Source organism: Manis pentadactyla, chromosome 10 (assembly GCF_030020395.1).
Source record: "Manis pentadactyla isolate mManPen7 chromosome 10, mManPen7.hap1, whole genome shotgun sequence".
In the NCBI taxonomy this organism is placed as follows: Eukaryota; Metazoa; Chordata; class Mammalia; order Pholidota; family Manidae; genus Manis; species Manis pentadactyla.
This window is the reverse complement of record NC_080028.1, coordinates 19,529,586-19,548,161: the sequence shown is the minus strand read 5'-3', so window position 1 is coordinate 19,548,161 and position 18,576 is coordinate 19,529,586. Positions and strand designations below refer to the sequence as shown.

General features: G+C 38.7%; 1 protein-coding gene across 3 annotated transcripts in view; it reads left to right on the top strand.

The window, feature by feature from the left end:
• Positions 1 to 17,728, top strand: part of ANO4 (anoctamin 4) — a 388,767-nt gene extending 371,039 nt beyond the window's left edge. For all 3 annotated transcript variants that reach the window (XM_036891459.2, XM_036891457.2, XM_036891460.2), the window contains 4 exons: positions 5,450 to 5,569; positions 12,777 to 12,882; positions 14,442 to 14,637; positions 16,780 to 17,728. In XM_036891459.2, coding sequence (XP_036747354.2) covers positions 5,450 to 5,569; positions 12,777 to 12,882; positions 14,442 to 14,633 — 418 coding nt within the window. In that variant the 3' untranslated portion in view covers positions 14,634 to 14,637; positions 16,780 to 17,728. The remainder of the gene's footprint in view (positions 1 to 5,449; positions 5,570 to 12,776; positions 12,883 to 14,441; positions 14,638 to 16,779) is intronic.
• Positions 17,729 to 18,576: the final 848 nt, after the last annotated feature.

Below are 18,576 nucleotides of genomic sequence, written 5' to 3'. Positions count from 1 at the left end.
GTGGTACATGATATATATTTAATGCCATTTTCATGAGTTTATAAAAGCACAGTAATAATTTTATTTCCCCTTGTATTGACATATGTAGACTCTGCAAATTCTACATGGAAAATTTGCAGCCATATGATGAGTATCCAGTAGGTACTCAATAAATACTCATGGAATAAGTAACTGGATGATTCTTTCCTAGCTACTGGCCTTACCAGTGTCTGAATTACCCCAGGCAAATTGGGCAAACCCTGGGAGCTTAATTCTATGGCATGACCTCAATGATTCCCAAAGTTGGGGCTTTCTGGGTATCTGGTCAGATAAAGCCTACGCAAAATTATAATGTGTCCCCTAGCTTTCATTTCTACACCCTTGGAAAAAAAGACAAGAAGTGTTAAAATAATGAAATCCTATTTGTGGGACTTAACGTGTCTGTAGGTCAGAGTAGGATATATTTTGGGATCGTGGAGTCTCTTCAGTGCCCCTGAAATCATCCATGTGGGCTGCTGAGGACTCACACAAGCAGCTTGGACTCCTGATTTACTAGTCGGAGCCCAACTGGTTCTCCCTCTATAGCCATTCTAGTTCAATTAGCCCCAAGGGGTAAAGTGCCGCCGAATTAAGTCAGCTTAAATTCATGCACACCTGGCCTAGGTCCAATTATGTTATTAATTCTACATAAATGCTCTAAGGAATGGATGATTGAATACAAGAAAGTTGAAACGGCTTCCATAAAGTTCTTTACTACAACAACTACGTGGCCATTAAATACTAATTATCTGGCAAATTTAAGTGAGCATCCCATTTTAAGAAAGTTTTAGACTTGGGTTGTACTACCCACAGATTTCTTTCTAATTGTAACTTGTCAACATGTTCTGCTTAACTTAGCCTAAAAGGCTTGTCTTTGTACAACCCAAAGCTTTTCACATACGTTTTGCACTTGATTCTTAAAAAAACAACCCCGGCAGTGGGACATGCATTATTACCCTCACTCTGAAAAACAGAAACAGATTGAGAAGTAAAATCCAGAAGCACAAGACAGTAACTGCTGGAGCCCACAGGAAGGGCAAGTCTAAACTCCTATGATGTTCTCCATCCTGAACCTAAGAGCCCTCAAGGCCATTGCCAATAAATGTTATCTAGCTCATCTAAACAACAAAACTCCCTGGGTTTAAATCCCAATGGTTATTTCAATTCTTTCCCACCCCCAAATATGGTGAAAACCATCTCAGTTTGGGGGGAACCAAAAAATAAAGTGGGAACATTTACGTGCAGTCAAAGGTGAATCAAAGCTTTAGAATGATGACAGCCTATTAGATTTAAAATAATGTTCATGGTGATTAGATTTATCTAATAGCCTCCTTAATTCAGTTTTATTGAGCTCCCCAGGGCTTTTTAAATAACCTTTCTCTTTGACTTAAAAGCCTTCTGCCACTCTGAATATTTATAGATCTGCCTTTTATCTTTTAATCCATTGGTCATTTTTCTTGTTTTTAAGTAGTTATGTTTGTGTCTTTTTCTTCATGAATCTTATTTTCTGCCCCACCAGCCACTCTATTACTCTTTTCAGGTTTTTATTTTTTCTTTTTCCAATTTAGAAATGATTGAACTCATCTAAGAGCAGTATTGTCAAATTTTAGAATGCCATAGGCTTTTGGGGTAGTAGATACAGTCATAGTCAGTCCCACTTATTATGGGTTAAGTTAGCTGTAGAGATGCCATATTTTAAATTTCAATTAACACTCAAGCAAAAGTGCACCACCCAAACCAACCACCTTTCTCCAAAACGTCAGGCTACCTCAAGCTCCTCCTCACCATCTCTTCAGCTTTTCCTGGCTTCTCCATGGGTGCGAATTACACTCATATGCCCAGGCTCGCTCGGCTCACAAGCCCTTGCCCCTGTAACAGCACATGTCCACTATTTCTGGCTGTGCATTCCAGTCCCAGGCTCCCTGCTCTCATGGATGCTCAGCACACAAGTCTTCAGTGGCATAGTGGCAAAGGTGTTCTCATTTTTCAGCCATATCTGAACATGACCGGGACACAATGATATGAGGCAATGTCCTCCACCCAGTGAGTACACAAGAGTTTTTCAGCTGTTTTCATCTTTCCTCTTAAAACATTCCTTCTTTCAACTGCATTCTACCTGGGCTGATGATTCCTGGACCAGGGCCTATTGTTCACTGTTTGCAAAATGAAGTCACTTCTTTCAACGTATCTCTACACATACCCTGTAGAAAATAGCTTAGAGAACTAAAATCACTTCTGGCCAGACATCAGGAGATGGAAAATATGAACTAAAATTGATGGGAATGCTATAAAACTGTCCTGTTAATCAGAGTTAAATTTCAATTTTTTTTTCCAGACAGCACAAATACCAAGTTTGATCCCCCTACCCCCCTCACTGAAATACTAATTTCTATCTATCTAGGTAGATAGAACATGTTCCAAAACTCCAGCCCATGTCTAAGGATATATGCTGGCTTTAGGATTATTGTAAAATACACACTTGATTTAGTGATATAAATCAAAGCTGATTTTTCACATAGAAATAGTGATATAAGGAGTTAGAGACTTAATTACAGACACAATGCTCAAATTTTCATAGAATGAACTGCAAGTATCTTAATGAACTATATGCAAATTATCAATCAATTAAATCAACATCGTAACCAATTGCAAAGTTCTATTTAAAAGGATAAAGCTTACTGAACATAGGTCTAATGTACGTCTTTCATATTGTCTGACATTTTATTCAGGCAACAAGTCATAAGTTCACTTTCTTCTACCCTTATCTCATTAGCTTATTATCATCTATAGTCACTTATCATTATCTATAAGTGGAATCTACAAACTTCCAACTTCTGTCTTTTCCCTTAAAATTGATAATCACTAGTTCATATTTGTCCCCCATAGTAAAAGATTGAAAATGATTAAGTAGCAAATGGTTTTAAATTCATTGGAAGCTGTATGCCTCCTGATTCAAACAATGCTACCCTTACATAAGACATTTTCTGAATCTCCTTTCTTGGAGAATGGCTTCCAGAACTCACTACCAGCCCCTTAAGAAAATTATCTTCACTATTTCATATTCACAAGGAACCCCTTCCTTTGATCCCTTTTTCTCCATTCCTCTTACTTTCCTTAATGGTCAGTGCAGCCTCGTCTTCCCTGTGTCTCCCTTGGAGCTGGTGGTGTGTCACACTTAGGGCATATAAATCCCCTGCCAGCAAACTGAGTGGTAGACTTGGGGGCTGCCGCAGCCTGTGATCTTCCTGCTGTAAACAGCAGGTCACTGAGTTGATACACAGATGCCATTATACAGTGAGGTATGGGAAATCTCATTTTCCTGATGAGTTGATGACTACCTCAACTAATTGATATTGGCAATAGTTAAGATTCTACCATAGTGAAAAGAACTAGAGAAATGCCTAGACTTTATTAACAGACTCTCTCATCTTTCCCTGATTATGAGAATGATAGTTATCTGCTGTGTAAGTCTTCTTTCCTATGTATGTATGTACTAGGTCCATGTGTAATGCTTTGCACACAGAAGGACTGTACACCCACTAAAGGTGCATTTTCAACTTGGATTTATGACTGACATTACATGAGTATGCTTAATAAATAGTTCAAAGGTATATCCTCTTTATTTTGAGGGTAGACTGTTGTCCATGAGACAGGTATTTCACTCAAGTTCAGATTTTCTCAATGGAGTTTTCAAAGAGAGCAGCCATTAGGCAGTTTTAATCTCAGTAAAGCCTCTGGGCTGCTTTATAAGATTGCAGGATTGTCAGGAATATTGCATTTCAATGCTGGGCCTGTTTTGCCAGTTTCCAGAGCACCTTTCCTTTCTCACTGCTCAGCTCCTGAGAAGAGTGTGCTATATTCTGTGGTTTTCAAAAACCGTCTCCCTCCTATGACAGCTATAATCATCATCAAGGCACTACTCTGCTTACATGTCCTGTTCCAGGCAGTTCATAGGTGAGGGAGACCTCGTCCCAAACTACCCTTTCAAGGAGTGGTAAGGAAAACCTGCTGCCAGTTGGGTTAAGGTATGTTATGCACCCACTGACCATTTCTATCACCATAAGTGACTGAACAAATGGGTCCTTCTACTTGGTTCATTTCTTTTTTTAAGGCCATGATAAAACCAGTGATTTCTTAGCAAGACAATATACGGAACCCATGTGCTCTCAGAACTATGTGTCATCATTTTGGTTTAGTGTTCAGCAGTTTGGGGTAATCATGCCTGGCATGTTAATGAAAAGAATGTGAAGACTGATTTATTCAGTCAATAATTATTGACCTCTAGCTAGGTTCAAGAAATAAATAAAATGAATTAGTAATAACCACTCACATTTATTAAGACCTTGCTATAGGCTAAGAACTATATAACTTGCTTTACATAACATAATTTCATTTAATCCCCACAATGGCCCTATGAGGTAGGCACTTTTTGTTGCTTAAAGAACTTGTGTTAACTTGCTAAGATTACAGCAGAAGAGCTACGGTTTGACCCCAAAGCCCAAGTTTTTAGTGTTGTAATATACAACTCCCAGTACAGAATGAAAGCCATGACCTCAAGAAGCTTATTCTTGATTTATTCTTAAGACCTTCATAGACTCTCTTGTACTTTAATTTTCCTCCAGTGAAATCAACCAAATTAAGTATTTACTGGACTCCTACACTGCATGAGACTGTTCTAGGACACAAAAATACCTGTAATACCTGCTCTACTCCAAAAAATACTACAGTCCAAAAGAGAACACACACGTGTGCAGCCATCTCTCATACATGGTGTATGGTAATTGTGAAGCATAGCAGCACCACAGAGAGAAGGAAATAAGCCTTCTGTCTTGTGGGTAAAGCTATCTTCCCAGAAGGGGTGCCATTCTAGTTGGCCATTAAGGAATGAGCACTATTTTAACTATAAATAAATGAATAGGGAGTTCCAGCACAAAAGACAACCTGAGCAAAGGCATGAAAGCATTATGATACATGCAGGGAATGTAGTCTAGCATGGCTGTAGCAAGGGAGATAAGTTGGGAGGAGATTTTATTCATACCAGTTATATTCAGGGCAACATCAGAGAGTATAGATATTCATTAATGAAGGAATGTGGTTATGTGTATATGTGTGTGTACTAACAAGGGAAGAAACAGTGACTTACTTATAACTTATGCTAACTGTCTTATACCTATTTCACTGAAACATTGATTAGGGTAGTGATGTTCCATATGATGATTATTCACAAAAAAGACTAGAACAAAAGAAATGACTTGTGCCTGATTCAACATACCCAGGGTCTTTTAGTGTATCCTAACTTAAGTGCCTTTAGCTGGTCCTGCCTTGTCACAAGTACTCAACAACTGCAGGAACTTCTAGAAGGTAGAGCCTTTAGTGAACTGGATGCAGAAGTGATCAGAGTTCTAATCATATAATCTGTTTTCTCTTTTAGGTGCATGGTTGGCTATGTGAATGCCAGCTTGTCTGTGTTTCGAATTTCCGACTTCGAGAACCGATCTGAGCCTGAGTCTGACGGCAGTGAGTTCTCAGGGACGCCTCTCAAGTACTGCAGGTAGGTGTGGCACCCTTACCTTAGGCAGGGCTGGCTCTGCCATGGCGAGGTTCTGCTCAGACAGCTCTTTTCTGACTGAAAAGGTTTAAAGCAGTGGCTCTCAACCTTGAATATGCATTAAAATTGAGTGGAGAATTTTAAAATCTCTTGGCCAGGCTATAACCCAGACCAAATAAAACAGAATCTCTGGGGGTAGAACCCAAAGTGACTCACCAAGACATTATAATTAAACTGTCAAAAGTTAGAGATAAGGAGAGAATATTAGAAGCAAAGAGAGAAAAATAACTTCTTACATACAGGGGAACCCCTCTCCCCTTGCCCCTGCATAAAAACATCAATAGATTTTTCAGCAGAAACTTTGTAGGCAAGGAGGAAGTTCCATGCTATATTCAATGTGCTGAAGGTAAAAAAAAAACTGCCAACCAAGAGTCTACAACCTGGCAAAAATGTCTTTCAGAAGTGAAGGAGAGAGAAGTTTCCAGTCCAACAAAAGCTAAAGGAGTTCACCAGCATTTGACCAGCTTTACAAGAAATGTTACAGAGACTTCTTTAAACTGAAACAAAAGGGCACTAGTTGGCAACAGAAAAACATAAAACTAGTAAGTATATAGAAAAGGTTGTGGAATAATCACTTATAAAGCTGGTATGAGGTTAAAAGACAAAAGTAGTAAAAATAAAGCACAATAATTAGTTAAGGGATATTCAAGATTAAGAAATGTAAATTGTAACATCAAAAATGAAAACAGGAAGAATAAAAACACAGCTTTAGAATGTGATCAAACCTAAGTTGTTACCAACCTAAAATAGGCTATTAAATATAAGTTGTTATATACCCTCAGGGAAACCACAAAACAAAACCACTGGTAGATACACAAAAGATAAAGGAAACAATACAGCCAGAAAAGAATTAATAAAATGGCAGTAGGTATATACCTATTGATAACTACTTCAGATGTAAGTGGACTAAATTATCCAATCCAAAGACAATGGCTGAGTGAATTAAAATTAATCTACAAATAGTCAATAAAAATATCCACAGACAGTGGATATGCTGCCTACAAGAGCCTAACTTCAGATTTAAGGACATAAAATGTAAGGGCAGACTGAAATTGAAGGGATGAAAAAAGACATTCCATGCAAAAGGAAACCTAAAGAAAGCTGGTAGTTATACTTAAATCCCACAAAGGAGACTTGAAAACAAAGAATGTAATAAGAGACAAAAATCACCACATAATGATAAAAAAAAAAAATCAGTCCAACAAGAGGATAAAACATTTCCCAACATAAGGGCACCTGAATATATAAAACAAATATTAACAGACCTGGAGGGAGAAATGGACAGTAATAAATGACTTACATCAATGGATAGATCTTCCAGTCAGAAAATCAGTAAGAAAACATTGGCCTTAAATGTTAGACCAGTGGACTTAAAAGACACATATAGATCATTCCATCCAAAACCATCAGAATATACATTTTTCTCAAGTGTACATGGGATAGCTTGAGGAAAGATCATATGTTAGACTACAAAACAAATCTTAATAAATTTAAGAAGACTGAAATCCTATCAAACATTTCTTTTTACCACAATGAAATGAAATGAGAAATCAGTTATAAGAAGAAAACAGGAAAATTCACAAATATGTGGGGACAAGAACATGCTAGTGAACAACCAATGGGTGGAGGAAAAATTTAAAAAGTACTTAAGACATTTGAGGATGATAATACAGCACACCAAATACATGGGATGCAGCAAAAATAGTCATTAGAGGGAAATTTATAGTGATAAATGCCTATCTCAAGAAACAAGATCTCAAATAACCTAATTTTACACCTCAAGAAATTAGAAAAGGAACAAATGAAGTGGAGAGTTGGAAGAAAGGAAATAACAAAAATCACACCAGAAATAGACTAAAAAAAATGATCAGTGAAACTAAGAGCTGGTTCACTGAAAAAATAAAATTGATGAAAGAGAGGATTCAATCAGAAATGAAAGGAGTGTATAACCAGTACCACAGAAATATAAAGGATCAAACAGAGTACTATGAACAATTATACACCAACATATTGGGCCACCTAGAAGAAATGGATAAATTCCTTGAAACATATAACCTACTAAGACTAAATCAGGAAGAAATCGAAATCAGACTGATTATTAGTGAGTATATTGAATCAGTAATCAAAAACCTTTCAACCAGTAGAAGTCCCAGACTAGATGGCTTCACTGGTGAAGTCTGCCAAACATTCAAAGAATTAATACCAGTCCTTTTCAAACTCTTCTAAAAATAGAAGAGGAAGGAACATTTCCAAACTCATTCTGTGAGTTCATTACCCTTATACCAAAGCCAGACAAGGATGCCACAGAAAAGAAATTACAGGCTAATATTCCTAATAAACATAAATGCTAAAATCCTCAACAAAATATCAGCAAACTAATTTCAACAATACATTATACAGATTACATACCATGATCAAGTGGAATTTATTCCAGAGATGCAAAGATTATTCAACATCTACAATATCAACATGATATACCATATTAACAAAAGGATAAAAATTATATGATCATACAGAAGATGCAATTGACAAAATTCAACAACCATTTGTGATAAAAATTCTCAACAAATTGGGTATAGAGGGAGTGTACCTCAACATAATAAAGGCCACATATGGCAAGTCCATAGCTAATATCATACTCAATGGTAAAAAGCTGAAAGATTTTTCTCTAAGATTAGAAACACAACAAAGATGCTCACTCTCACCACTTTTGTTCAGTAGAGTATTAGAAGTCCTAGCTAGAGCAATTGGGCAAGAAAAAGAAATAAAAGTCATCCAAATTGGAAAGGAATAAGTAAAACCATCACTATTTGCACATGACATGATACTATATATAATAAGTCCTGAAAACTCTACCGTAAAACTGTTAGGACTAATAAATTCAGTAAAACTGCAGGATACAAAATCAATATATAAAAATTAGTTGTGTTACTATATGCTAATGATAAAATAGGAATAAATTTAACCAAGGAGGTAAAGGGCCTATACACTGAAAACTTTAAAGACATTGATAAAATAAATTGAAGACACAAATAAATAGAAAGATATACTGTGCTCATGGATTGGAATAAAATTGTTAAAATATCCATACTACACAAAACAATCAATAATTGCAGTGCAATCCCTACCAAAACACCAGTGGCATTTCCACAGGTATAGAAAAAACAATCCTAAAATTTGTATGAAACTGCAAAAGACCCTGAATAGCCAAAGCCATCTGAAGAAGAATAAGGTAGAGAAATCATGATCCCTGATTTCAAAGTATATTCCAAAGCTACAGTAACTAAAACAGTATGAAACTGGCATAAAACCAGACGTATAGATCAACAGAACTAAATAGATAGCCGAGAAATAAACCTCCACATCTATGGTCAGTTAATGACAAATGGGCCAAGAATATATGATGGGGAAAGGACAGTCTCTTCAATGAATGGTGTGGGAAAACTGGACAGCCACATGCAAAGAATGAAACTGGTCCATATCTTATACCACATACAAACAGATTAACTCAAAGATTTGAACAGAAGACCTGAAACCATTAAACTAGAAGAAAACAGGTGGTGAGCAACTTGACATTGGTCTTGGCAATGGTTTCCTAAATCTAACACCAAAAGCAAAAAATCGACAAGTGGGACTGTGTCACACTAAAAAGCTTTTGCACAACAAAGGACACCATCAACAAAATGCAAAGGCAACCTACTGAATGAGAGAATATATTTGCAAATCATGTATCTGATAAGCGGTTAATATCCAAAATGTATTTTAAAAATTCATTCAATAGCTAAAAGCAATCTAATTTTTAAAAATGGGCAGATGAACTGAATATATACTTTTTCCCAAAGACATACAGATGGCCAACAAGTGCATGAAGGGATGCTCATCACTTACCAGGGAAATGTGAATGAAAACCACAGTAAGATACCATCTCACACTGGTTACCATGGCTATTATTTTTAAAAAAGAGACAAGAAATGGTGTTAAAAAGGATGTGGAGGAAAGGAGACCCTCATGCATTGTTGGTAGGAATGTAAATTAGTACTACAGAAATAGTATGGAGGATCCTCAAAAAATTAAAAATAGAATTACCATGTGATATAGTAATTCCACTTGTGGGTATTTATCTGAAGGAAGCCAAAGCACTAATTCAAAAATACATCTGTACCTTCATGTTTATTACAGATTACAATAGTCAAAACAGAGATATAACCTATTACAATAGTCACAACAGAAAAATAACCTAAGTGCCCATTAATGGATGAATAGATAAAGAAAATGTGGCATATATATATATATATATCTACCATGGAATACTGCTCAGCCATAAAATAGAAGGAAATACTGCATTTTCAACAACATGGATAGATCTTGAGGGCATTATGCTAAGTGAAATACATCAGACAGAGAAAGATAACTATATATGCTTTCACATGTAGAATCTTAAATTTTTAAAAAACCAAACTCATAGATTCACAGAACAGATCAGTGGTTGCCAAAGGCTGGAGGTAACATTGGAGGTAGACAAAATGTACAAATTTCCAGTTCTAAAATAAGTAAGCCCTGCGAATGTAATGCACAGCATGGTGACTACAGTTAATACTGAGGTGCATATTTGAAAGTTGCTAAGAGTAGAGATCTTAAAAATACTCGTCACAAGAAAAAAAATGCTTTTTAATAAAGGCAGAACCCTGAGTAGTACACAAAAAATTGCAACCGTCTTTTATCCAAAGGGCATTTGCTGAAGTGGGAAGACTTGAACTTTGCTATTCAAGATTTTACATGGTTAGGAAAGTTGAAAGAAAACAGAAATATGACCAGCCTATGAGTATAAATCTAAACATACCTTACATAAAACAGCAGCAATATATTCCTACTAGGGTTTATTTTACAGAAATTAATTAGGTACATGCAACAGCATGTGAATCTTAGTAGTGTAATAATGAAAAAGAAAAGCCTTTTATAAGGTTACTTATAAAAATTGAGAATTACGGGTTGGCTAATTTTGTGCACCTGAGGGCACACTAAGGTGATACAGAACTGCTTAGGATGAAACTAGCCGAGACACTTGTAAGAAAAATAACAAGGTGGAAATTTACCTCACATTAGATACAGTATAACATTATAGTAATCAATCAGTGTGGTATACAGGAACACATGAATGGAGTAGAGCTGAGAACTCCAAAATAAAGTGTATAATAAAGATGTGATCACAAAATAAGACATACAACATGATTCCATTTGCACAGAGTTCAGAGCAGACAAAAACTAAGCATTGTTTTATTCAGGAACACTTGTATAAGTTATAACTATAAAGAAAGCAGAAAATTACAATAGCAGTTACCTCTTAGGGCGTCTAGGATTGCCAGTGAGGCATTTCTAAGCCACCGACCATGTCTTAAGTTGGATGGGAGCTACATGAGGGTTATTCTTTCTAATGTACATATATTTTTATTATCATAGTTTAAAAACTGGGAGTGAATGAACTATACCTGGTAAAACAAAAAGTATTTTCAAGTCAGTCCTCCAGTTCCTGAGAAATAAAACCAGCTTTAGAAAACACAGTTACTTAAGTCAGAAGGGAACTTCCCACCTTTCTTTCATGTAAAATTGAAGCCAAGATATTTCTGAAAACAACTGTGACTTATTTTTTTAAAATTCCTCCGAATATTAATGCCACCAGACTACTTCTTGTCTTGAAAGGAACTAGAAGAAGAAGATTACAGGAGTAAAACTTTGATTTAATTAGCATTGAAGCTTGGCTTCCTGGCTACTTCAGCACTACGGGGAAGTGCTTTCTTTGTGCAGGGGCCAGAGAACATGAAGACAGTCATGCTGCAAAAAAGTGGCACTGCATCAAAACAGAGACACGGAACCCAAGTGCCGTCTGAGCATGGCCCTCCCACAAACCTCAGCCTCACAGAAGAGGCCAGTGGGATCAGGAATAGGCTGGGGCATGGACTGAGAGCTCCACTTGGAACAATCGTGTGCAGACTACAAAAGGAAAGAGTGAAAGCTCAAAATTGCAGAGCAGGGTGAGATAAAGCAACCCTCACTTTGTTGATAAGGGAAAACTGATGTCCAGAGAGGCTTCACAGACCTCCTCAAGAGTAGTCAGACAAACCCTGAATGTGGTTCCAGTATGCTTTCCAGTGCTTAATTCTGGAGACAGCTACAGGCAGCAAAGCAGAGGACAGTTGAACTCTTTAATTCCCTTAGGGTAGCAATAAAGAATTTTCTAGAGAGAAACTTGCCTTTAGGTCCAATGACTTAAGAGAGTAGGAAGGCCAGAAATCTGTGCTTCTGAAAAATTAGACTTAAGAATTTTGTACCTTCTGATTCTTGTTCTCAGAAACCAAGTGCCTGTAGTACAGGCACACTGCATTCCTCAGGGCACAGGTTTGCTCTGTGATAGGGTCACAGGTAGGTGTATATTATGCATGGGCTGAACAAATAGATGCATGTTCTCTCAGCAGGACCCCCATGTAGAAATGACCTAGGATGCTGCCAACTCATCATATCCGGGAGTATCAGTGTTTCCTAAATCTTAAAAAGAATGTATGGGACATTCATTTTTTTAAATATAAAAACTCATTAATGAAATGTAAAGTTATAGTTGGATCATACATTGGAAAGGACTCTTTAGTGGCAGAACCTCAGTACAAACTGACTTGAAATTGACCCAGGACATTGGGAGGCTGGAGGAGTGATACTAATATTAGCAATGGCTGGATCCTAAGACACAGCCTCTCTGCTGGCTCTGCTTTGTTCCATTGACTTCATTCTCCAGCAGGCTCTCTGCCAGTTAGTGATGGAGGCCACCGGCTGCTCCAAGATTCTACCTTCTGTGGGCTTAGTGATGATTCACGAAGTGATCTTCCCAGCAGAAGTCCTCATGAGCAGTCAGTCTCACCCACTGGGTCTGGCTCATCCATTGAGCTGGGCTCAGGGGAGGGGGTGAGCCCTGCCCAACCCACATGGTTAATTCCCCAGAGGAGAAAAGATGCTTTTACCAGAAGAAATGCTGGACAAGTTAGTCTAGGATAAGCCTTTTAAACTGTCTACCATGAATGAGGACTACATAATGGATATGAGAGAGATTTGGGAGTCAGGAAAAACATCGTTTAAGAGGTGACATTCTCCTGTATATTTATAGATACCGGGACTACCGTGACCCCCCTCATTCGCTGGTGCCCTACGGCTACACATTGCAGTTTTGGCATGTCCTTGCAGCTCGACTGGCTTTTATCATTGTGTTTGAGGTAAGGTCTCTCAACCAATCTTTTATTTCCTTTGCCATAGTCAAGTAACTAAGATTCATGGTTATGAGAACTTACAGTGTGATTTCTGTGTCCACAAGTAGAATAGTAGTATTATTAACCTGTTTTGTTTTCTTCTCCTTAAAGTACTCAAATTTTCCTAGGACTATTTGAACAACTACTGTTGATTGTTAATAGAGAAGTTGGGAACCATTAGTCCTAAATTTAATATTCTAGGGCCATGGTTCTTAAACTTTGGAAAAATTAGTTTGTCCATCCCCAGCAATTGTGGTAACTTCCTGTCTGCAATTTGCTTCTCGTAAGCCCTCCAAGATGATTCTGATGCAGGTGTTCAAGGACTATGGCTTGGAAAACATTGAACTTGGTATTATAACTGGTAGTCTCTGGTTATGCATCATCATATCATTACTTACATTCAAGCACACAAAGAGGTATTCATTATCTAAGACTCAAAGTGGATTTATAAAGTATAATTTACCTAGCAATTGCTTATGTGGCAGTAAAAATACCTCATCTATGTTAAGAAAATTGTTCCTAAAAATAGTTTGTATTTATGTGACTGTACTTATAAATCGTAATTTTTCTCCTGTCACATATATTAAAGCCAGATTACTGAAAACCAAAGCTGCCTTCTGCCTTACTAGACGTTTCCCATACCACTTTAAAACAATTCCACCACTGTTTTTTCCTTCACTCTGGGAATCAAGAGAAGACAATATTAAGCTGCTCTTCCCTGGGAATTAGCTTATGAAATTCCCTCTTGAAAGAAGCTATTTTACCTCACCACTGACTTACAATTTTTCAGACAAAATAAAATCATGGTTGTATTAATTTATGACTTGGCTTATCAAGTAGAACTTTCTATTTCTTTTCAATATACTGTTATCGAACTATTTTAAAGTACTAGAAATATGCAGAATTTCCTCTTACTTGGCAGGATCTAGTATAAACTGATAGGCCGTCCACGAGTCACCAGTTTTACCAAGTTTTAAATGAAATTAAGAATACCTAATGGTATCAAGTGAACATGATTAATATTTAATACTTTAGAATTATTAGGACCTTTACATTGTCATCTAGTACTTTCTTGGTCACCATCATCTCAATGAACAGAAATGACAGTAATCTGGAGTTGCACCTTTGCGTATTTCAGATAAAGAACGCGTGGCAGCTTACCACAAGAGAAAGAAAAGTGACTTAGCCTCAGGGAGACAGACAGCTCTTACGTAGGAAGGGCTGCAGAGCTGAGACTCAAACCCGGGCTTGGATTCCATAGTACACCTTTTTCTGCCTCTCCGCGTTCTGCATTTCTCCAGACTCCTTACTCCCCACGTGGCACCATCAGCCCAAGTCCAGTCGCTAGGCATCCCTCTGATTCTTGCCTCCTGCACACCTACCCTGGTCCCACCCCACTTTCCAGACCCTCCAGAAGCTCTCCACCTCCCTGAACAAGAAGAGAACCTGAGCCAACTCCAAGAGCCCTTTCCAGCTAAGGATGGACAACAGACCTGACTCTCTCGAATTCTCTTCTGTGTTTTTAGCACCTCGTGTTTTGTATAAAGCACCTCATTTCATATCTGATCCCAGACCTCCCCAAAGATCTAAGGGATCGAATGAGGAGAGAGAAGTACTTGATTCAGGAAATGATGTATGAAGCAGAACTGGAGCGTCTCCAGAAGGAGCGGAAAGAGAGGAAGAAAAACGGGCGAGCGCACCATAACGAGTGGCCGTGACCAGGTGGGCGAGACGCGGGCTCACGGGCTGGAGCCGCTCCTCGTTGGGAGGGGGGCTTTGAGCTCCCCGAGTCCAGGCTTGCCGCTGTTCGGACAGGGGTCAAAATAAACTCCTAAGAAGAAACCAACTTGTTTCTTACTTTAGTTACACATTTGACTTCATCTTCCCTTCGTGCACAATTCCTGCAACTCTGCCCCCATGTTACCCTCAAGCCTGGCAGTCAAGGTCTTGATGAGACGACCCAGGTGTTCCCTGACACGCTTTCTTCTCCCTTCTACTGCAGCCTGGTTATTCTCTTTAATATTCCCAAGGCAACATGCCCTTTCTTTCTGGGTAAAGCGGCCTTTTCATATTACCCAAAATGGCCTTCCCTTCATCACCCGTGTATTACTTCCTCCCAGGCTAGTCTATGTCACTCCACACCCTCTAAGAAGTTTTCCTTAAACCCAGCAGCCCATTGAGACTCACTCCTTACAAACTTCTCTGGTTAGTGCATCAGATCCACATGTGCTGATCTGTGCTGGCAATTTATGATTTTCAAAGAGTTATCAGGTTTTCCAGCACAACAGTAAGCATCATTGGGAAAGTCTTTGTGGATTATAATTTTATTTCTCTGACTAGTTAGCACAATGATAAGCACATGACACGCATTAAATGCACATTCAGCTAATAAACATTGGATGGATTAAAGCTAAGAATGTAAGAAAGTTCCATAATTTTCCCACATGCCTTCCCAGAAAGTTCTTCTGAAACCTTCTCTCTGGCAGGTCAGTTACTAGCTATGTGTCCTTGGACAAGTCATTTAACTTCTCTGGGCCTCAGTTTCTTCAGTGATTAGATGAGCTCTCAGTTTTGGAACCCTGTGAATCTAATATTAGAGCATTCTTGTTTTCCTCACCCTTCATTTTTCACACCAGTTTTCTTTAGACTAACTTTGAAAGCATTTTCAAATATATGGCCCCCAAAGAAAAATGAGATATACAGAAAAGGAAGTGTGTTTTTCACTTTTCGTATAGGTTAAGATGTTACAGATGTCTGCAGAGATGTTTGTTAGATTAGTGAAGTTGTATCAACCCAAATCTGTGTGAAGATTCCAGAAGGTTGTTATGAGTTGGATATGAGAGTGGACTTGAAAGAAAATCAAACACAGCCCCGGCACACAGGGAGACTAGTGAATGGTATGTGGATGTTGAACACTGACCTGCCCTCAATTCCATAATAGGCCTTGGCTTTACTAAAGGTGAAAAATGTTTTACAACCATGTAATTTTGCTGTGTCCCAAATCTGCCATTTGGCTCTGTGACTTTGGGTAAATTAGTTCATTTTTCTGAAGCTGTTTATTTGGTGGAACTAATACACAGCTCACCTAAGGCCATGTATGTGAGACACTTAGGAAACAATACAGTGCTGTAGAATACTATACAAGATTTGTATTGTTAAGCATTGTGTTTTAGTACAACAGCTTCTAGACCTGGGCTTTTCCATTCTCTCTGACCTGGGGTGAAGCATTCATGTGGATTCCATCTCCATACTTGTAAAAGGAAAGGAGTTGGACAATACTTTAAGAGCCTACATGGCTTTAACTTTCTGGGATTCTATATTTTGCTCCAAGTCCCTGGCCCCTGCACCCATTCTGATCACCTCTTCTCTGACTCTGGTCAGCCTTCAGAGGAGAAAGGTCAGCATCCCAGTGGTGCTGGCTGGGGGAGGAGGCAGACATTAGTGAAGAGAATTGCTCCCAGGAGGCCCAGAGGCTAGAGACCGAGGTGCAGCCAGAGCTTTACCCACCCCTCAGGGCTGTTCTGGGCTGCAGAGCCAGTAACCACTCGGGAGTTTCTTCTGGCCTCATCATGGTGGGGCTGCTTTCTCCCCAAAGAGGTCATTTCTAATTTTTTCTTGAACACATAGTGTCTATCTCTATTCCCCCAACAGTTGGCAGGATGTCACCATGCTTCAGACTGCCTGTCTAACTCAGTCCGTTCATCTGTAAATCAGGCAGAGTAATGTGTATACCATACCTGACTCTGTTTTGGGTTATAAAATCTTTGAATGCCCTTGATTGATGGTAAGTACAAACCATGGTACGTCATGTCCTTTAAGCCATCATGTGCACATAGGGATTTAATGCTATCTTTTCTTTTCCAGGCCATAGTTCATTTCCAGGCCAAGGACCTGAATGCTGTCTCCTTCTCCCGGCTGCGCAGAAGCACTCCAAGTGAATGACTAAAATGCACCCGCAGTGCATGTCGCAGACACTGGCCGCAGCAGGGGCTCAGCACCCTTGAAGGACTGCCTGGGGGATCACGTTGCAGTCCAGCACACAACTGCTACCCACCCACTGACCGTTCCTGACCATGCAAGCATGCACACCATGGGCACTTACATTCTGAAGTTTTTAAAACCAAGGGGAACTTGTATACTAGACCTGTTTTTCAGCCTGTTTGCTACCTTTTTTGCATTCTATCCCATGTGAATTTTACAGACACTGGGCTAATAAGGGTATTTGGACACCTGGACACACCTTCCTGGAATGTCATCATATGGTCCTAGTTCCATGTCACCAAATGACAGAAACAAGACCCTGTTTACAACTTTGTTTTGTTTTTTTTTTAATTTCGGATCTTTCTGAGGGGATTATATATGACATATCTATAGCTATGTGTATGGCCATAGATGTATTTCTGTGTGTACATATGTATAGTCATGTATTCTTACATATGTACATACAAATACAGAGATATATAAAGTACATAGAAATTCCTTACTTGTAAATAGCCAAAGGGTACTGACATGAATGATGAATTTTCACATTTAAATAGTCATCAACATGAAGCCATGTTTAATGCTTGTATAATGTGATGCAATAAAATTTAAAATAAATTTATGCACATGGAATATTTTCAGTCGGGTCTTCTGAAATTCTGTTGTATTTTCTTCTTGTAGACCTTTCTTTAAAAGTCCCACTCTGCTATAATTCTTTTTCTTCTATTACGTCCAAACATTCCTGAGAAATCACAGCACCTTAAGAGACTACATCTTTCCTCCTAACCCACCTTTTCTATCTTGCTTCCATGTTACCTTCTTAGAGTATCAAGGTGACTAATTAGAAATCACTCATAAGTTGGAAAACGCAATTAACACACTTTGTTGAAGAAATATGAAATATAACCAGTGATACTTTATGCTTTTGATCATCCCTGTTCACTAGAATGCTCTGCTAATCCTGGAAAGGGCTGTCTGCAGGGGGTGGGGGGAGTGTGATTTTAAGCAATGCCTTTTGTTATAATTACTCTTGTTCCAGAGATTCTCATCTTGCCTATACCAGTTGGGGAGATGAGAGCAGTCCTGTTACCATATCTGAACACTGCCCTTTTTCAGCTATGAGTTCACCTGACCTGATTGGATTGATTCCCAAAGATCTCAGATGTTCCCTTAGATGGGGAGGGTCAGTCAGAGTGACTCTGGACAAGCTAGAACTTTAACTACTTAGTTTCATCTTTCTAGTTCTCCTTATAACCTGACATTCTGGGGAGTAAAATACTCCTTAGCAGGGCCTAAACTAAATATATACACTTTAGTTCCCATAACAACAGAAGTCCATTGACAGAGTTGTCTTTTCAAACATTGGCTAAGAAGCCTGTGAATTATTTTACACTATCCCCAGGGAGAGGAATTTTCAGGAAAATCTTATTAGAGGTGAAATATAAAGAGTTGTTCCAAAAAGACAGCTTGTTCTACTGACTCAGCACCGGAACTTTTGCTGGCTATGCCTGTAGCCCCGCCCCAAGCAGAGAGCCCAACAAGTCCTTGGATCTGACACATCCCTAGCTGCTGTCCTACTCCTGGGGAGCCAGAGACTGGCAAGGTCCGGGGAAGGAATTGTGAGCTCCACTTTGGGTTTGGAAAGGGCTGTGAACATTCGGACTAAGTGGACAAAGCACC